We start from the raw sequence: 16,312 nt of genomic DNA, 5'->3' as shown, positions 1-16,312 counted from the left end.
ATGGTGATCATTGTTTACCAACTGCCATCAGAGAGCTGGTGAAGTCTGTTGATTCCCAACACAACTGGAAGTTATAATAACCTATAACCAGCAATATTGGTGCTGATAATCTCATTTCAAAGTGTGGATTACGATCAGGTATATATCTAGAAGAGAGACTTTATCAAGATCACTTTCAAACTCCTCACAGCACCTTTTACTGAGACAAAAACACTTGATAAGATATCTGTTTTTTTTTGCAAGTGCAGTGCTGAGAGTATCAAAAAATACTGCTCTTCTTTCTGATAAAACAGCCATCTCTTCATTAAAACATGTTTTCTGCTTCGCTTTGTTGTAATACGTGGGAAGACTAGTGATAAAACTGTAATTGTCTGTTTCTCAGGAGAAGTAAGATTCCTCTGACTTCAGCTGCCGAGCATTTCCAGCAACTTCAAACAACTGGCTGAGAAAGAGCAGACTGTTTTATTCCTCATCAGAAAAAATGTCTCTTATCAGCCCGTCCTTTCTCTCGGGCTTTCATTATGTCAAGTTATTCGCCCTCAAAGTGTGCTGGTCTCTTATCAAATATTCAGAGCAAACAAACAGCTCTTTGAACGGCTGATATTAATCTCTCGTGGCTCTGTGAAATACTCCTCGGCCTGGAGGCAGCCGAGCTGGAGGTTGAACGAAGAGGTCACATTTCACAGCTGGAATTCTTCATTCGTCTTCACAAACTTCTGAGCACTGTTTGGACTCACAGACGCCCTCCTCGTCCTCATACTCCTCACATGTGCCTCAGATTAGTCGCAAACACACACATGAACACACACATCACCGCACGGTGGTTTAGGGGTTTTGGCGTGAAGCTCTTACCCTCGGTGGTCTGTGTTGTATCCGAGCACGAGCGACTTTCTGCTTGTTGACGATGTTCATCAGTTTTACGGCGTCGTTGCCCTTCACGTAAACCACCGGTCGCTTCAGGGGATCCTCGGCCACCTGGTTGAGCTGAGGAGAAGAGAGGAAGATAGATCAATACAAACAAGATGTGAACTGTTTCTCTGGTCTGATTTGTGAAAGGATCTCATGTCTAATGTCATACATCAAGCTCACTTTGGTCAGGAGGTGTCAGGCAGTGAAAACAGCTTTTTAGTAGTTCTAGTGCATTATGGGAAATGTAGTCCAGTGGGTTTTTTTTTTGTTTTTTTTTGTTTTTTTTTTAAAGCTGTATCAAAAATTGGAAGTAACGAAATCTTAAACTATGAGCTTTTATGTAAACCTTTTTTAAAGAATCTAAACTTTTTGCCTTTATTCAATAATGTGAGGACCCCAGACTTCATACACTATGAGGTGTACACTTAAACTGTTAAGCCAAACCAGAAGCTTATAAGACCAATTTTGCAGATATTATAATTATAAAAAAAATTCAGCCTTTAGAGTGAAGCATTATTACTTAATGCACAATGACAGCTTACATACATCAACTATAGGTGTCAACACGTGACACTGTGTCGAAGTATTTAAAGAGTCAGTAACGGTGGGTAAGAGACGATGATATAAACTGGATGCGTACAGTTATAAAGTTTTTTTTTCATTTGGTTCTTCCCGTTTTGTGGTTGTTTTACACTAAATGCTGTCACAATAATAACAGCTTAATTTTCATTTTCTTTTCAGGATTTGGTGCGAAAATATTAGTGGGAGACGTAATTACTTACAAAAGTCTGGTTTTAGCCACATTTAGTCTCAATGCTTATAGATACAATGCTAACGGAAACCAACATTTATTAGCTCATCTTATGCTCTATGGTTTAAACTCTTCATATTAACGTTTTTTCACGGATTAAGTTGACATGACCTGAACAAACTGACTCTGACATCACTCATATCGTCAAGGCGTTTTGACCAATAAGAATCAAGTATCTTACATAGCCAGAAGCCAAAATAAATAAATAAATATTTTTTTAAAAAATTATAATAAAAATAATTATATTGTAATAATAATAATAATAACAATAATAATTATAATAATAATTACTATTATTATTATTTTAATCAATAATAATAATAATAATAATAATAATAATAATAATAATAATAATAATAATAATATTTTAAAACATTAAAAATAGTTTGCCACATAACTGCATTCCATTCCCTATCACAAGTATGTCACACGGTCAAACACGTGCACTGAAATGCAAAGATCTTGATTTAAAGGCTAAATCTTGAAACAAAAATCCTTCTATGCACATAAGGATTGCCAATGAAATAAGGTGTTTTGAGGATATGGGATAAGAAAAACTGCATTTCTGCAGGATTCTTTTTTTCCCCCATCAATTTACTTCATGTTTGTTTATTTACAGTTTAACCTTTTAAGTATATTGATTTATATTGATAGCAAAACAGAAAAACAACAACCGAAAAAAAAAACTGGATGTGTCTTTGCTGCTTGAGCATAGCGTTAAAGTGAAATGCCGCAACAAGTATATACAAAACAGAAAAGTCAAACGGTTGTCAGATAAAATAAAGTCTAATATTATAATACCAAGGCAGACAGAAAAGTGTCCAAAAAAGCCTTTTATCAGAAAATAACTAAAACACCTAGCACCACACACTATATGGTTTGTAGGGGTCAATTTTTTCTCAAGACACAGATTTATTTCCAGGGGTCGTTCAGGGAAAAGCTTGTGAACCACTTCCTGAATTCACATCATCCTCTACTTCACCATCCAGAGAAAAACGACCTCAAAGCTGAAGACATGGAAACTGTGGTCGCAGTGTGTCAGACGGAGCAGCAGGAAACAGTCAGTGAGTAGTGAGTGCTGGCTTTAGAGTGAGTTGACATGCTCCTTTATTCATCCTCTCCCTCTTTCTGCGCTCCTCTTTCGTCTGCTGGTTGGAATCTGTAATTTGAAAAGCCCAGGGGAAATACCGAGGATATTCGCATTTCTATTTCTTCTGCTGTCGTCATGTTCCCCGGTGAAGCACTCTACGTTCTGGTTTAAAAGTATAGACTTTAAAACTTTTGATCTCCTGCTTTGAGGTATGACTCCACCAAGGATTGAGTTTAGCCTCTGACAAATAATTAACCCATGAAAAAGTAAAAACAGTGTGAAGGCAGTTGTAAGCTCCACTTGTAGAGATACTGTTGATAAACAGTATTAAGTGAGAAAGAAAAAGAAGGTCAAGTACGTTTACTTTGTGAAGCTACTCCTAATTTCAGCCCCAGGACCTTAATTCTCCCTAAGCTCCTCCTCCCTGCCCCTCGGCCTTGTGGGTCCTGTCTGTGCTGATCGGGCCGCTCTGACTGGAAAAGCCTCTCGGGGGAATTTAACACAGCCGCCCAGCGCTGCCTTTCATGTGGTTTCTGCGCAATCCCTTTTATCTCTCAGCTACGCGCTTTACGACCCAGCGGCAGAGGAGAGGAGGCAAGGAGGGAGGGAGGGAGGAAAAGAAAAAAGAAAAACCTGCAAGTCCAGGCCTGGTGTGGCAAGGATGAATACCACAGGAGAATTCTTGCGACAAAGGCAAAGTCTTGTATTATACCTCCAAACGGCAACGACACAGGAGCGAGAAAAGAGTGGAAGGAGGAGGAATGTGAGCGTCTGGGTGTGTGAGACGTGAAATGCACTTTGTTCTTACTGTAAGCTTATGTGCGCTCCCACAAAATGCACACACACAAAGACAGATCCATAGTCTCAGGGGATGAGGTAATGTGTGCTACCTGTGCAATTATGAGCTCAACAGAGAGAGTTTGGTCATGGTCTAGTGAAAGCTGAACCCTGGATATTCATTTTCAGTCCTCACAGAGAGCAGGAAAACGAGTTAAAGCGCTCAAAAGACGCAGGATGCTTGAATGAGCGAGGCTGATCCGCAGAACTAAAGATAGACGGATCATTGTTTGCAGAAAGGTAGGGCACGCTGCTGCTGCAGAGCTTGGCTTTTCTGTGTCACTAAAACACTTGAAGGTGAGCACAAACCTGGTCGATGGCGTCTGGATTCTCCGACACGTCAAAGATGACAGCTGTGGCTCCCCGCTGCACCGCTCTCTTTGCCTGGAAACACACAACAAAAGCATTTGATTAGATCAAAATATTTCAAAACAGCAACAGAAAAGATTAAAAAACAAAGTCTGCATGCTCACATTTTGAGCAGGAGCTTTACTTTTTAAGATTTAGTTTTCACATTAAAATTCAGACCACTAGAGGGAGTCGTCTGCCTTACTGTAACCACATGCAGAGTGACCAAAGAGGGAGAAGCAACAGGCGAGAAGTCAGCAACACAATGATGAGATTTGCTAAGTTGCACATGTGGTCTGAGCCTCGGTTCCTCTGCAGTTTTCACGATGTCAGCTTCATCCCGTCAGGAGCTAATGCATGCACAACCCCGTGTGATGCAACTCTACACGACAAGGAGCTGAACTGAATTCTGCCGTGCGCGCCCAGGAAAGTTGAATAAAGTTATCAAGGATTTCCAGCTGCTTAAAAAGTGAGCCTCTTTCATCTGAGAGCAGGGAAAGTCAGCAGCACAGAGCTCTTTTGAAGACTTCTGCTGAAGGCAAAAGATAAAGGAAATGCTTGGATCTGCATAACCCTGAGTATCTCCTCACAGAATCCAAATTGGCTTCCCCTCTACAGGGGGAGAAGGAAAAAAAAACCCAGCTCCTTTATCTTAACTCCTGCTTTGCCCTACAACCAGTTCTCACCCAGCTTGATCCACGGCGCCCTATTTAGACAGCGTTTTGATGTCTGCACCACATGATCTAAAATAGCGTGGCTAGGATCATATCCTGGTATTATCAAGTGCCCTTGGGTTCATGCCAGCGCTCCTCATAACTGGAGGGAAGAAGGGGTGTGGGGGGGTGAAGATCAAAGTGACAATGTACAGTGCTGTGACTCTGCTGGAGAGTGGCTGGAGAGTGTCGGAGCTGCAGTCAGCGGGCACTTACAGAGGACACAGACGGAGCGAGGAGAGGAAAGGGGGAGAGGTAGGATGTGCGGGCGAGGCAGTTGATCTTTTTCACGACTTGGGATGCTCATTTCTGCAAACGCACCATCCAGATATGAGACGTTGATGTATCTTTTGGAAGGATTTGCAACCAGCCTCAGGAAACACAACTTGACCCATGTCAAAAAGCTGTGTCACACCATTGATTCTGATTGGCCATTAGACCAGCAACAAACTGTTACTCCTCAATAGAAGACCACAGTTACGAACAACCCCATGGCTAAGTGTGGCTGCTTTAATCGCAGACTTACTGCACAGTAGAAAGAGACTCTGCAGATCATTAAGTTAGGTAATTCATCCCACCATTTGGGCACAACAGAGGAGAAGAGTCTGGCTAGAGATTCAGAGCCACGCTGGCTCTTAATCTCCATCCTTCTTTTCCTCGGATCATATCAGAGTGCAGGAAGTAGTCCATTAAATGAGACGTTTGTTTTTTTAACATTGAGAAAACTTAGAAAAAATAGGAAAACATTGCTTTGCATCAAGCATTACATTTAGCTTTAACAACCTGCTCACTATAGCTGTGTTTCCACCAAGCAGTCCAGGTCGGTTCAGTATGGCTTGGGACGGTTTGGTACAGTTAAGCCTGATCCCATTTGTGTTTCCACAGCAAAACTGTGCCCTCTTGTGGTAAGCGGCGTGTAAGCCGGATGCCGAAAGCTGTAGCTGTTAAACAATAGCGTGACACCGTAGCAGCTTACCCCGCTATTAAATCCAACAAAGAAGAAAAACGCGACACAGTAAACAAAGAGCATAGATGGAAGACATGCAGCATTTTGTCCTCTCTGTGATTGGCATGTAGCTCTCTGTTACAAAGTGCAATCAAGCTTTGTTTCAGAGAAGTCTGTGCCACCAGGAGAAATGTAGCAGCTGTCGGGGTAAGTGACGATTCTTTTGACCAATCAACCGTCTGCAGTGTGTTGCTCCACCTTCCAAGAGCGAATCGGTTCAGTTTGGCACCCATACGAAAGGGTCCCAAAAAAGTAGGCCCGCTCGTCTCGGTTATTTGGGGATTTGTCCCGGGATAACTCAGTGGAAACGCAGCAAAATGCGCGCCATACTGAGATGAACCGAACCGGTCTGCTAGGTGGAAACACAGCTTTTATGTCACTCTATTTTTTCACATTCATCACCTTGCGCCATTTAAAAGTGATTTTAAGTTCAATTAATTATAATGTATTGCAACACTTGTGAATAAAAGTGTACGGAGGAAAGCATGTGTGTATTATGTCAAAGTGGAGAGCAGGTTTCTCTTTAGAAAATGCTGAAACTACAAAATTGTGACACGTCTCTCTTAGTTTGGTCATGTTGAAGCTCTATTTTAGCAAAGCATCATCAGGACCTTTGAAGCATTTGCCTTGTAGAGATGTTCCGATACAGATTTTTTCGACTTTCGATTCCATCCATACCTTTCTCTTATAAATCCCATTCTCCATTGGGTGATTCTGTTGTAAATAATAAATCATATTTGCTTTGCATAAGTGAGCCATGATGGTATCTCCTTGAGGAACACTCACTTTACAAATGTTGCATGACGCTGTTTTACTATCATTGCTTCCCAAAGAGAAGTAGTCCCACACAGTGGACATGTTTACAATGTGGTTTGATTTACAGCAGCCGTAAAGCATTTGGTTGGTCCCAATCACTCAACAAAATCCAACACTATCTGATCCTCCTAAAATAGCCATATCAGACGCTGATACCTCTCAGTGTATCAATCAGAACATCCCTACTTCTATGTTTGACTAATTTCCCCGTAATGTTTCCCTCCTTACTGTCCTAAATCATAAAAATATTAGTGCATGGATTTATAAAAACCTGTCCCATAGTATCTCAATCTGCCTGTCCTTCAGTTCACATTTTTCCAGGCTTCAGTTCATTCATAAAATCAGCTCCACCACTCCATCCTGAGCAGCCTGTTTCTGAGGAGCCATCCTGGACTGAAGACAGCATCAGTCAGAACTTCAGAGTGCTGGATTTTCTGTCAGTATTCATTTGGTGTCTGGTGAAAATGAGAAGCTGCAGCACATGATATGAAACCTATGAGGGGTCTCATTTGCCTCTGAAGTCAGAGGTTAGAGCTAGAAATGACGTCAGTTGTTAGCATTGTTAGCCAATTCCAGGCAATGACAACACACTCTGAGAAAGTATGTGGAGCGAAAGCAACATAATGTAAGCTATTACAAGTCTCAGGTAAGTAGGGATGGGTACCTTTCACGTTTGAAATGAAATGGTACTGATGCTCGGTACCTGGCAATCGGTATCTGTACTCATCGGTACCAGTTTTCGATGCTTTGTGCATGTTAATGTGGTAATATATACATTTTTTTTGAAAAGTACTCAATTTGGTACCCATCCCTACAGGTAAGGGCTATGAGAATTTCAGTTATCATCTGGGGGCTTTTATTTTGAAGGAGAGAAATTGAAGTATTGTGTGTTCTGATGAGTGATTAATGGCTGAATAAAGTTTGGACAACCTTTCTGGACTCTCACATCCTTCATATTTATAAACATAAAGTCTAAGAGTCGTTGATATCTCTTGAGTATATCAGTGTCAGCATTGGGATTCTTCCTATGTGGATCTTGAGGTGTTGGTTGGACCCAACCTGACCCTGGACAGTTGTAGTTGGGGAGGTAAAGGAGTAAAAACAACTGTTAAAAAAATCTTTCTTTTGTGTTTTTATTTCTTTTTATAGTAAAAAAAATTCTTCCATACTGTTCTGTTACCACTAAGAGTTACTAGTTTTTTTCTTTATTACTATTTCAAAAGTGTTGATGATCAAATTGAGTTTTCCAAGAGGCGGTGTGTGTAGCTTCTGTTTACTTTGGAAACCATGTCTGCTAAAAATCTGATCTGCAGTTTCAGAATCAATACTGTTGATAACAGAGTCTAAAAATAGAACATTTTTAGTTCATGTATGGCAGAGCTGGGTCTCTTTGGTACGTTTGTAGGTTTGGATAAAGACACTCCACCAGACGGACAAACAGCCTTTAATGAAGAGGACGCCATTTGTAGTGCTCTGTTAATTCAGCTCTGAGTGTAAACCAGCATTAGGATAACACACACACATACACACACACACACACACACACACACACACAGCCTGACTAAGTGTTTCAGCTGTGTGTGAATTAGATTTCCTCTTGGTTTAATCCACAGATAAGATGTTTATGAATCAGACTTTCATAGCTCATTAAAGACTAATTAACCCTGTTAACTGATTCAATCTTTCCCAGCAGTGTGTGAAAGCCTCGTCAAACAGCACAGCATTAAAAACAGAAACACACACACCATAGATACACGCTCCAACTGTCTCTCTATCTCCTTTACATAAACTAACACCGCTCTTTTCTTTCTTCCCTCTCCCTTTTTTTTTCTGCTTGGAAAGTTCAAAAGCGAGTGCAGTGAAAAATCGCGCTCGGCTTTTCCCTCTCACCCAGTTTTTCTCTCAGCTCTACACTGCCAGGCTCCAGCCCACATTTAATTCAGTACTAGTCTGCTCCTTTGATGTTAGCTCTCCTGGTTAATAATTAATAGCTCTTGGTAAGACGCTTTGAGAAGAAAGAGATCTCCCTCCTAAAGAATCTCCACTCAGGCAGGCCCGAGCTGCAGTGCAGGGACTTGCCTGATGACAACAAAAATGCAGCCAGAGGCAAACTGTTTCTCCTAAAAATGATGACACATCTCCTTCCCAAAAACACATAAAAACAATAGGGGAATTAATACTTATTACTTCAGGAGTGTTTTCTTCTTCAGACTTTGACACGACTGATGAAATATTGTTTTCTTCAGAAGCAGTGGCTGTTTGAGTTTCAAGTGGTAAAGCTCCAAAGGAAATGCACTGCAAAAAACTGAAATCTTATCAAGTGTTTTTGTCTTATTTTCAGTAGAAAATGCCTTTTTAGACTTATTATGAGCCACATTCCCCTGACCAGTCCAGAAAAATGTCTTGTTTCTAGTTATTTAAAGACAAAAATGAGGTCTGAATTCTTGTAATGAGTCAAAAAAATCTGCCAATGAAACAATATAGAAGTTACTTGTATCAAGACATTATTCTAGTTTCAAGGAAATTTTAGCGCAAATGATTTTTGTTCTATTGGCAGATTTTTTTTTACTTATTACAAGCAATTCAGACCTCATATTTATCTTTAAATAACTTGAAAAAACAGCATTTTCTGGACTGAACAGTTGAACGTGGCTCATATCAAGTATGATAAGACAGTTTTTACTTAAAATTAGACAAAACTACTTTATAAGATTTCAGTTTTGAGTTTTTAGATTAGTCAGTTTTATAATTGTAGCCGCAGAATCCTAGTCATATATTATGTCACCTGGCGCTAGCTTCGGCTCTAGCTTCGGTCACTACTACCCCAATGTAAACAAACACAGATGACAGGTGACAACTTGTGGTAAAGCAAAGTTTCACAGTATTTTCAGCTTGAAATAGGAGATAAAGTTTTATGAAGGCTGTGTCAAGTTGAGCAGACGTAGTTTAGCAGCTTCAGAACACCCTCGTAAATGAGATATAATCGCAAAAAATAATTAGAGATTCAGTCCTCTGCTGCAAACCTCACAAAGACGTGGATCAGTCACAAACTTTAATACAGGATTGAGCAGGAATCTTTAAGAGCGTCTGATGGCTCATCTAATCAGGGCTAAGTGGATAAAAGAGGACTTTTTTCATCTTCTTATTCATGATCTAGACATGAGATTAAAACACAAAGACATTATCATTGAGGAATCTGATACCTCAAAGATGAACAATCTGATGAAGTATCAATTCAGGCATCAGAGAGAAAAGAGGGACAGTTAACGTTTCTAGAAACATGACTGCAAACCCTGAATAGATATAAAGTGGATAAAAGCAGTGGTGGGTAGTAACTCGTGATATTTATTCAAGGACTGTACTGCCACGAAGGCACGATGTCTCTCTGTGTATTCATTTTATACCACTTGACTTCTTTTGCTGCCCTGCTTTTATGAGTGAAATGTTGAACCTTCACCTCAATCATTGCAAAGCTGGAGCAGTTTATGGATTTAAAAATACATTTTAAGCTATGAAATGGGAATTATAAGCATCTTAAAACAGCAATTCAAAGCTATTGAATTCTTACCAAGAGCAGTTTCTTGCTGAGGTCCCACAGAGACATTTCAGTACTTAAAGCTCCTGTAAGGAACTCTTTTTTTTTTTCTTGAGAAGGAACTTTTAAATATATATATATATATATATATATATATATATATATATATATATATATATATATATATATATATATATATATATATATATATATATATATATATATATATATATATATAAATAGCATCATGGTTTCTTTAACAGCCAAATATATCACACAGAATCTTTATTGTGGAAAATGCAATAATAAAAGCCTGCTTTTGCTGGGTGGTATAAATCACCTCAAATGACACCTACCCTGCAGCAGCGGTGTCAGCAATCAATCATAGGAGTAGAGAAAATTAAAAGTCGATTTGCTGATTGTCTTGTTTGCTTTCATAGCTCATAAAGACACATCAAATTCAATTTCAGTTTCATAATTATATAAATTTTTCTCACAGGAGCTTTAATTTCTCAGAAAGTTAAAAACAAATTCATTCAATTAAAATAAGTGTTTAAAGATCCTGTGAGGACAAGCAGACAAGACCATCAGCTTACAGATTATTACCTCTAAATGTCTATTTTTTATCATCATAAACTGATGTCAGGGGGTAGGTGTCGGATGATTTGTGTTGCAGAGAAACAGGTTTTGTTCATATTTTCAAAGTTTTAAAAAGTGATACATTTGGTTGCTTTTCTGCAAGAAAACACACATGCAAAAGATAAAGTGAGCAACGGAATGAGATGTACTGATTTGTCCACAGGAGAGCACCAAAAACGGCACAAACCAAAAAGTTGCTCAGAGGAGCTTTAATACAGGGGTATCCTGTCGTAGGAAAACTCTTGTAAACTTTTGCTGAAGAGGATTTCTATCTGCAGGACTTGATCAGAGCTAGCAAAGAAGTTGTTCCCTGAAGACAAAACAGGGACAAATTGATTATAAAACCCTGAAAGTCTGCAGAAGGTGCAGTGATTACTTTTTTTCATAGCTGAAACAGAGCTCTGTGTTCCTTCCCCATCTGCTGTGCTGATTAGTCATCTGTGTAATCAAATCTTAAAAGTGTTTTGTTTTTGCAACAGTTGTTAGCGCTCCTTTTTGGCTCTTGGAGATTTGCAAGTTGTACTTTTTAAGAATTTATGTAATAAAATTTGAGAAACTCTGAGACACTAATAGATGCAACAGAAAAAACTCTGTCTAATTCTTCCTCAAAGCGGAAAAACGATCTCGGGAACAGTCTTTGCTCAAATGTCTGTGTTAAAAAAGTCAGCTCAGCGCTCAACCTGAACTCTGCACTATGGGCCGTTTCACAGGTACTTCACAATACTGCTGCCTAAACAAACTTCCCGCTGGCTCGGAGGCATGAGAATTAGGGTTCAACCTTCCCCAAGTGAACAGAAACCGCAGCAGAGTACTGAGAACTCCGTCTAGACACAGAGGAAAATGAAAAGCTATGTTTAGCATCCCTAAGTGAGCCTGCCAGCTTGTAAGATCTGAGGAAGAAACTTTTCTCAGCGTAGCGCTCACTTCATCTCTCACGTGGACCAAAGGATCACACACACACACACACACACACAGAGCATGGATAGTGTTGAAACAATAGGTGTTTAAATTTGTGCAAATACACGACAGCGACAGAAGTTTAAGTGCTCACAGGCAGACGGACGCACACCTGGATTACACTTGCGACATCTGGTTAATGAAGCAGTTCCTCTATCACACTTTCCTACTTTCGTCTCCTCTGCTTCCCTCCTCCTCCTCCTCTTCCTCTCCTTTCCCTCTCCTCTCTCTGCACTGCTATAATTAAGGCAATTAAGTCTTCAGAAGACTCTCCTCTGCTATTATGCTGTAATTTCATGTTGCCTCCTGGCTTTACGGTTTATTAAAAGATAAAGGCATACTTTTCTCCCATGGATTTTCTTATATGTGGTCGCCCTCTTCTACTTATTTTTCCCTCACTCCCTCTCATGTGTGCCGAGACATTATTTACATTCAGCTAAAATAAAATCAGAGTTTTTCGACGTGGCTGTGCGTCATCTGATTGGAAGCTGGTGCAGCCCGGGGTAAGAAATGAAAACTATGTTCTCCTTCATTTATTCTTCTCTACCTCGTGTGCTTCTTTCATCCGTATTATCTTGACGTTTTCATTACAAGAAAGATTTAAGCACATTACTCACGTCTTCCAGATCTCCTACTGTTTGATGTCAGCACATCACAGGCAGACTGTAAATCTGTCACAACACTTCATTCTGTTTACACAGACCTCATGTAATCATATTGGCAGTGTGAGAAGTAATCTTCAGGTTTGACTCCCTGCTAAATAAAACTAAAATAATCACTTTCCTGCTGCTGCTGCACTCACACATCTGTTACTCTGAAGCCATTAAAAAGTTTGACTAAAACTACCTTCCTCAGTTTAATCCTGCCAATAACTTCTTCTCTGCTCAGATTTGAAGGTTTGACTCCTCCCTGTGAAGATTTCACACTTGAATTACAGGTTAAAGAGAGGTAAAACTAAGTTCACACACTCTCTGGTGACTGTGTGTGTTCATTGTTCCTTTCCCTCCCCTTCACCTCTTCCAACGTTTGAACTCCTGTTTAATATTAATTTGAATGCCGTTAAGTCCCCGGCTGGAGCGTTTTACACGAGTCCCAGGACATCCGAGTCCCCGTTTCTTGAGCTGCATAAAAATTGTTTACGAAGCACGTAAAAATCCACTTGTGTGTCGCGCTGGAGGAGAACAGGGGCTGGTAACCGCTCTCCACTCAGTGCTTAGTTTACTCAACACACACAGGACAGAAAATCACCTGAAGCTTCAAACCTGTTGACACATCCTATATATAAACACAAGCTCGATCCCAGAACAGGCATATAGCCAATCATAGCTCAAGATTCTAAAGCTGGCCTTTCAACCTCAAGATCACTTCTCAGGACACGCCCCTCCAAGTCTTCTCCATTGTTGTCCATTTCTCTGTTACACAGCTTTAGATCTCACAGCTCTTTAACAGATTCCCAGTCTTTATTATTCTTCCCAGCTGAGCTGCTGACATTAAATCTTCAAAACTTCTCTCTGCAGGTTAGTCAGTCCCTAAAAGTCAAAGAACAGATCTCCTAGTCAAAATAGAAGAACCAAAAGCCATTTTGCTTCAGCTCACCTGGATTAAAGTCATACCAGGGCCACAAAATCAACTTTATTTTCGCAATGAAGACTAGTGTATAAAAAAAAAAAAAAAAAAAAAAAAAGTGAATTATTATGTAAACATTTTTTTAATGTTTTCATGTTTAGTGCAATTTAACATCAACAACTGAATTTTTTTTTGGTAAATTTGCATATATTTAAAAAAATAACTATTTTAGGAAATTTGCAAAAAATTCAAAAAATGTGCAAAAAAATTAAATATTTCAAAAAAATTCAAAAAGATATAAAAACATCACGTTTCAAAAAAAGGGGAAAATTAAATAAAAACATGAATTTTCAAAACATTTTTAATCTTCAAATTTGCAAAAAAATATTTTTTTTAATTAAAAAAAAATTGAAAAATTTTGTGAAATAAAAAAAAATAATTAAAAAAGCATTTCGACAATTTGTTAAAAAAAGAAAAAAAAGAAAAACTGATATTTTTGGTAAAAGAATACTAACATGTATTGATTAAAATTAATAGTGCCCAACTCATCATTTTTTGTCATTTGCTAATGTCTTGACACATATCAAGCAGGCATATAAAGCTGGCATGTTTGCAGTTGGATGAATTCCATCTACACAGAAGTAAAATCTCTATTTTCTTACAACATTTGTCTTTTCAGAAATTTAGTTTTATTACCAGGGCTGTAAAACTTGAGGTTAGCCACAAGTGCATGGAGAGTTAGTGGGCTGTTGATGTTAGGAGGTGAAGAAGAGCGGTGGCAACAAAATTTTAAATCATGATTTTATTCAGTGTCAATGTCTTTAATCATCAATACCCTCTGTAAGAAGATAAAAATTCTTTTTTTCAATAAATATTTTTTAAGCTACAAGGAGCCACCCCAAAGGAATCAAAGAGCTAAATGAGGCTCCAGAGCCGCAGGTTGCAGACCCTTGAGCTAGGGTCCAAATTAACATCCAGGGTAATAAATTTGCTCCTAAAAGTGGTTGTACAGGAATTTTTGGAGCAAGGCTTACAAGCTGGATGTTTCTCATTGGTAGAGCACCCACAGTGTTTATGTCAACTTCTATTCACTCTGACTTCATCCAAACTCCGCTTAGTATTTATTAATTATCCCAAACTGTTCAGATGCATCCAGCTGAAAGTTGTTGATCACCGGGCTTCATTCTTAAGCAGAAATATGAATCCATTTCTGCAATTTTTGGATGGAAGAGTGTCTAAGTGTCTACAAATCCATCTGCAGCGCAAGAAAGCACAATCAAAACCAGCTCAGACTGAATCTCCTCCATGCTAACAGGCTAACTGTAGCGCTACAAGTAGAGAAGCCAGCTTGTTTGTCTCCTTCTATGATGTCATTTTTGCTGAATGGCTTTTGTAGTTGTCTTACCGCCCTCTATTGGTCTGGTGTCATTTTGCAATTACTATTTTTTCTTTCCATACACAGATGGCCCGATTTACATAATCAACTCTGGTCCTTGGCCCTTGTTGGAAATGCAAACAAACAATGGGCCATAAGAGCTGTGTAGTTCCTGTGAATGTTTCATCAGAAACTAAAAGTTCTTCTTTGATTCGTTATAAACTTTTTAATAAAAAATAAACAGAGTTTGGCTCCTTCCCATCTGTTCACATAGAAGAGGCTGGCTTTAATGACCCATAAAGCTACATATTTTGGCCTCATTTCTGAGAAGCTGTCTTGTTGTCCATCTTTTAAAACTGTCCCTGATATTAAAACACCTTGAACTGTGTCCCTCTCTGTCTCAACTGTCGTTCCCTTCAGCACAGGCGGACCAGCCATTGGTGGATCACGTACAGCACATTGGCGTGTTCACAGACGGCCTTATAGGTTCAGTCTTGGCACAGTGCCTCAACATAGACAGAGGGGATTGTGGGTAATCTGCACACCAGTCCAGCAGGACATACAGAGGGAGATTTGGGGCGAATGTAATGACCTCACTATCGGACAATGACAAGGCCCGCCCCAGGTACACTGATCCCTGACCCTGCCTGTTGTGTATGTACATGACCAAACAAATACACACACACAAATACACACACACTGTTGTAGTTTGTAATGACTCTGTCCCACTCTGTCACCCTGTGTTTCCAGGGAGAAAGTCAGGTTCCCATGGGTGAAGTTCCCTTTCTCCACAAGTCCCCAAAACACCAAAACAGGACCTGGCTTTGGAATAAACACAGATTAAGACCAGAGGCTCACAGCGTGCTCCATCGAATCCATTTCCACCGCAGAGAGAGGTGTTTCACAGAGAGGAACATCTTTAGAAGTGTGAAAAGCTTCTTTTGAAGGTGGAAAGCTTCACAGAAAAAAAGGAAACTCGCAGGGACCAAAATAACACATCAGAAGGAGCCTGAGCGTTCCTACAATAAAGCCTCTGCATCTTCCAGCTTGGTTTTCAAAGTCAGTGTCTTTTTAGTCTAAAAATCTCCCAGTCTGACAAATCTGCCTCTTTGTTTTCCTCCTGATTGTTCTTCTCCTATTCTCCACCTCATCTTTCCCAACTCAGCGCACAATGTGGGGTGGCTATTCAACCGCCATTGCATAACCAGAATTATACAAGTGAATGGTGCTATCAAATTGTGTGTGTGTGCGTGTGTGTGCGTGTGTGTGCGTGAGGGGGCACATCTGAGGGGTCCTGCCTGTGGAACTTGGCGGAGAGCCGACCCCATTAAAGAGGAGGCAGAGAGTGGGAGAGCTCACCCTCCCTCATGAGACCCAGATAAAGTGTCTCTCTTACCTTATACTGACCCTGATATTTACAGCAAACTTGCTCACACTGTGGAAGAGACTTCAGCAAAAGTATGACAGGTTTAGTTTTTAAGGTTTTCATATGAGATGGTTTTAGTAAAGATGGGAATGCATGTGACAAGCATAAAAAGTTACTGTAAGTTTCTGTGTAAAGACACTTTTAACAGTGGGACCAATACATCAGAATATTACAGAGTACTTCCTGTTAGGTGACCACTCTTCTGCCAAACATGCTGGGGAGAAAGGTGAGTCTCTAAGCAAAGGTTTGATCACAGGTTTCCTTCATTGTTAGCTCAGCTATTG

The 16,312-nt window shown here is 39.7% G+C and overlaps 1 protein-coding gene across 2 annotated transcripts in view; it reads right to left on the bottom strand.

The window, feature by feature from the left end:
• The window catches only part of znrf3 (zinc and ring finger 3), a 95,189-nt gene that overhangs the window by 9,640 nt on the left and 69,237 nt on the right, over positions 1–16,312 (bottom strand). For both annotated transcript variants that reach the window (XM_074670521.1, XM_074670522.1), the window contains exons 3-4: positions 3,957–4,031; positions 853–984 (exon numbers count right to left, since the gene is read on the bottom strand). In XM_074670521.1, the coding sequence (XP_074526622.1) occupies positions 853–984; positions 3,957–4,031 (207 nt within the window). The remainder of the gene's footprint in view (positions 1–852; positions 985–3,956; positions 4,032–16,312) is intronic.

The sequence above is a fragment of the Halichoeres trimaculatus genome, unplaced genomic scaffold (genome assembly GCF_033239565.1).
Source record: "Halichoeres trimaculatus isolate MK-OKI-2021-1 unplaced genomic scaffold, fHalTri1.1 fHalTri1_scaffold_5, whole genome shotgun sequence".
NCBI classification, from domain to species: Eukaryota; Metazoa; Chordata; class Actinopteri; order Labriformes; family Labridae; genus Halichoeres; species Halichoeres trimaculatus.
The sequence above is the reverse complement of the archived record's forward strand: the minus strand, read 5'-3'. Positions and strand labels throughout refer to the sequence as shown.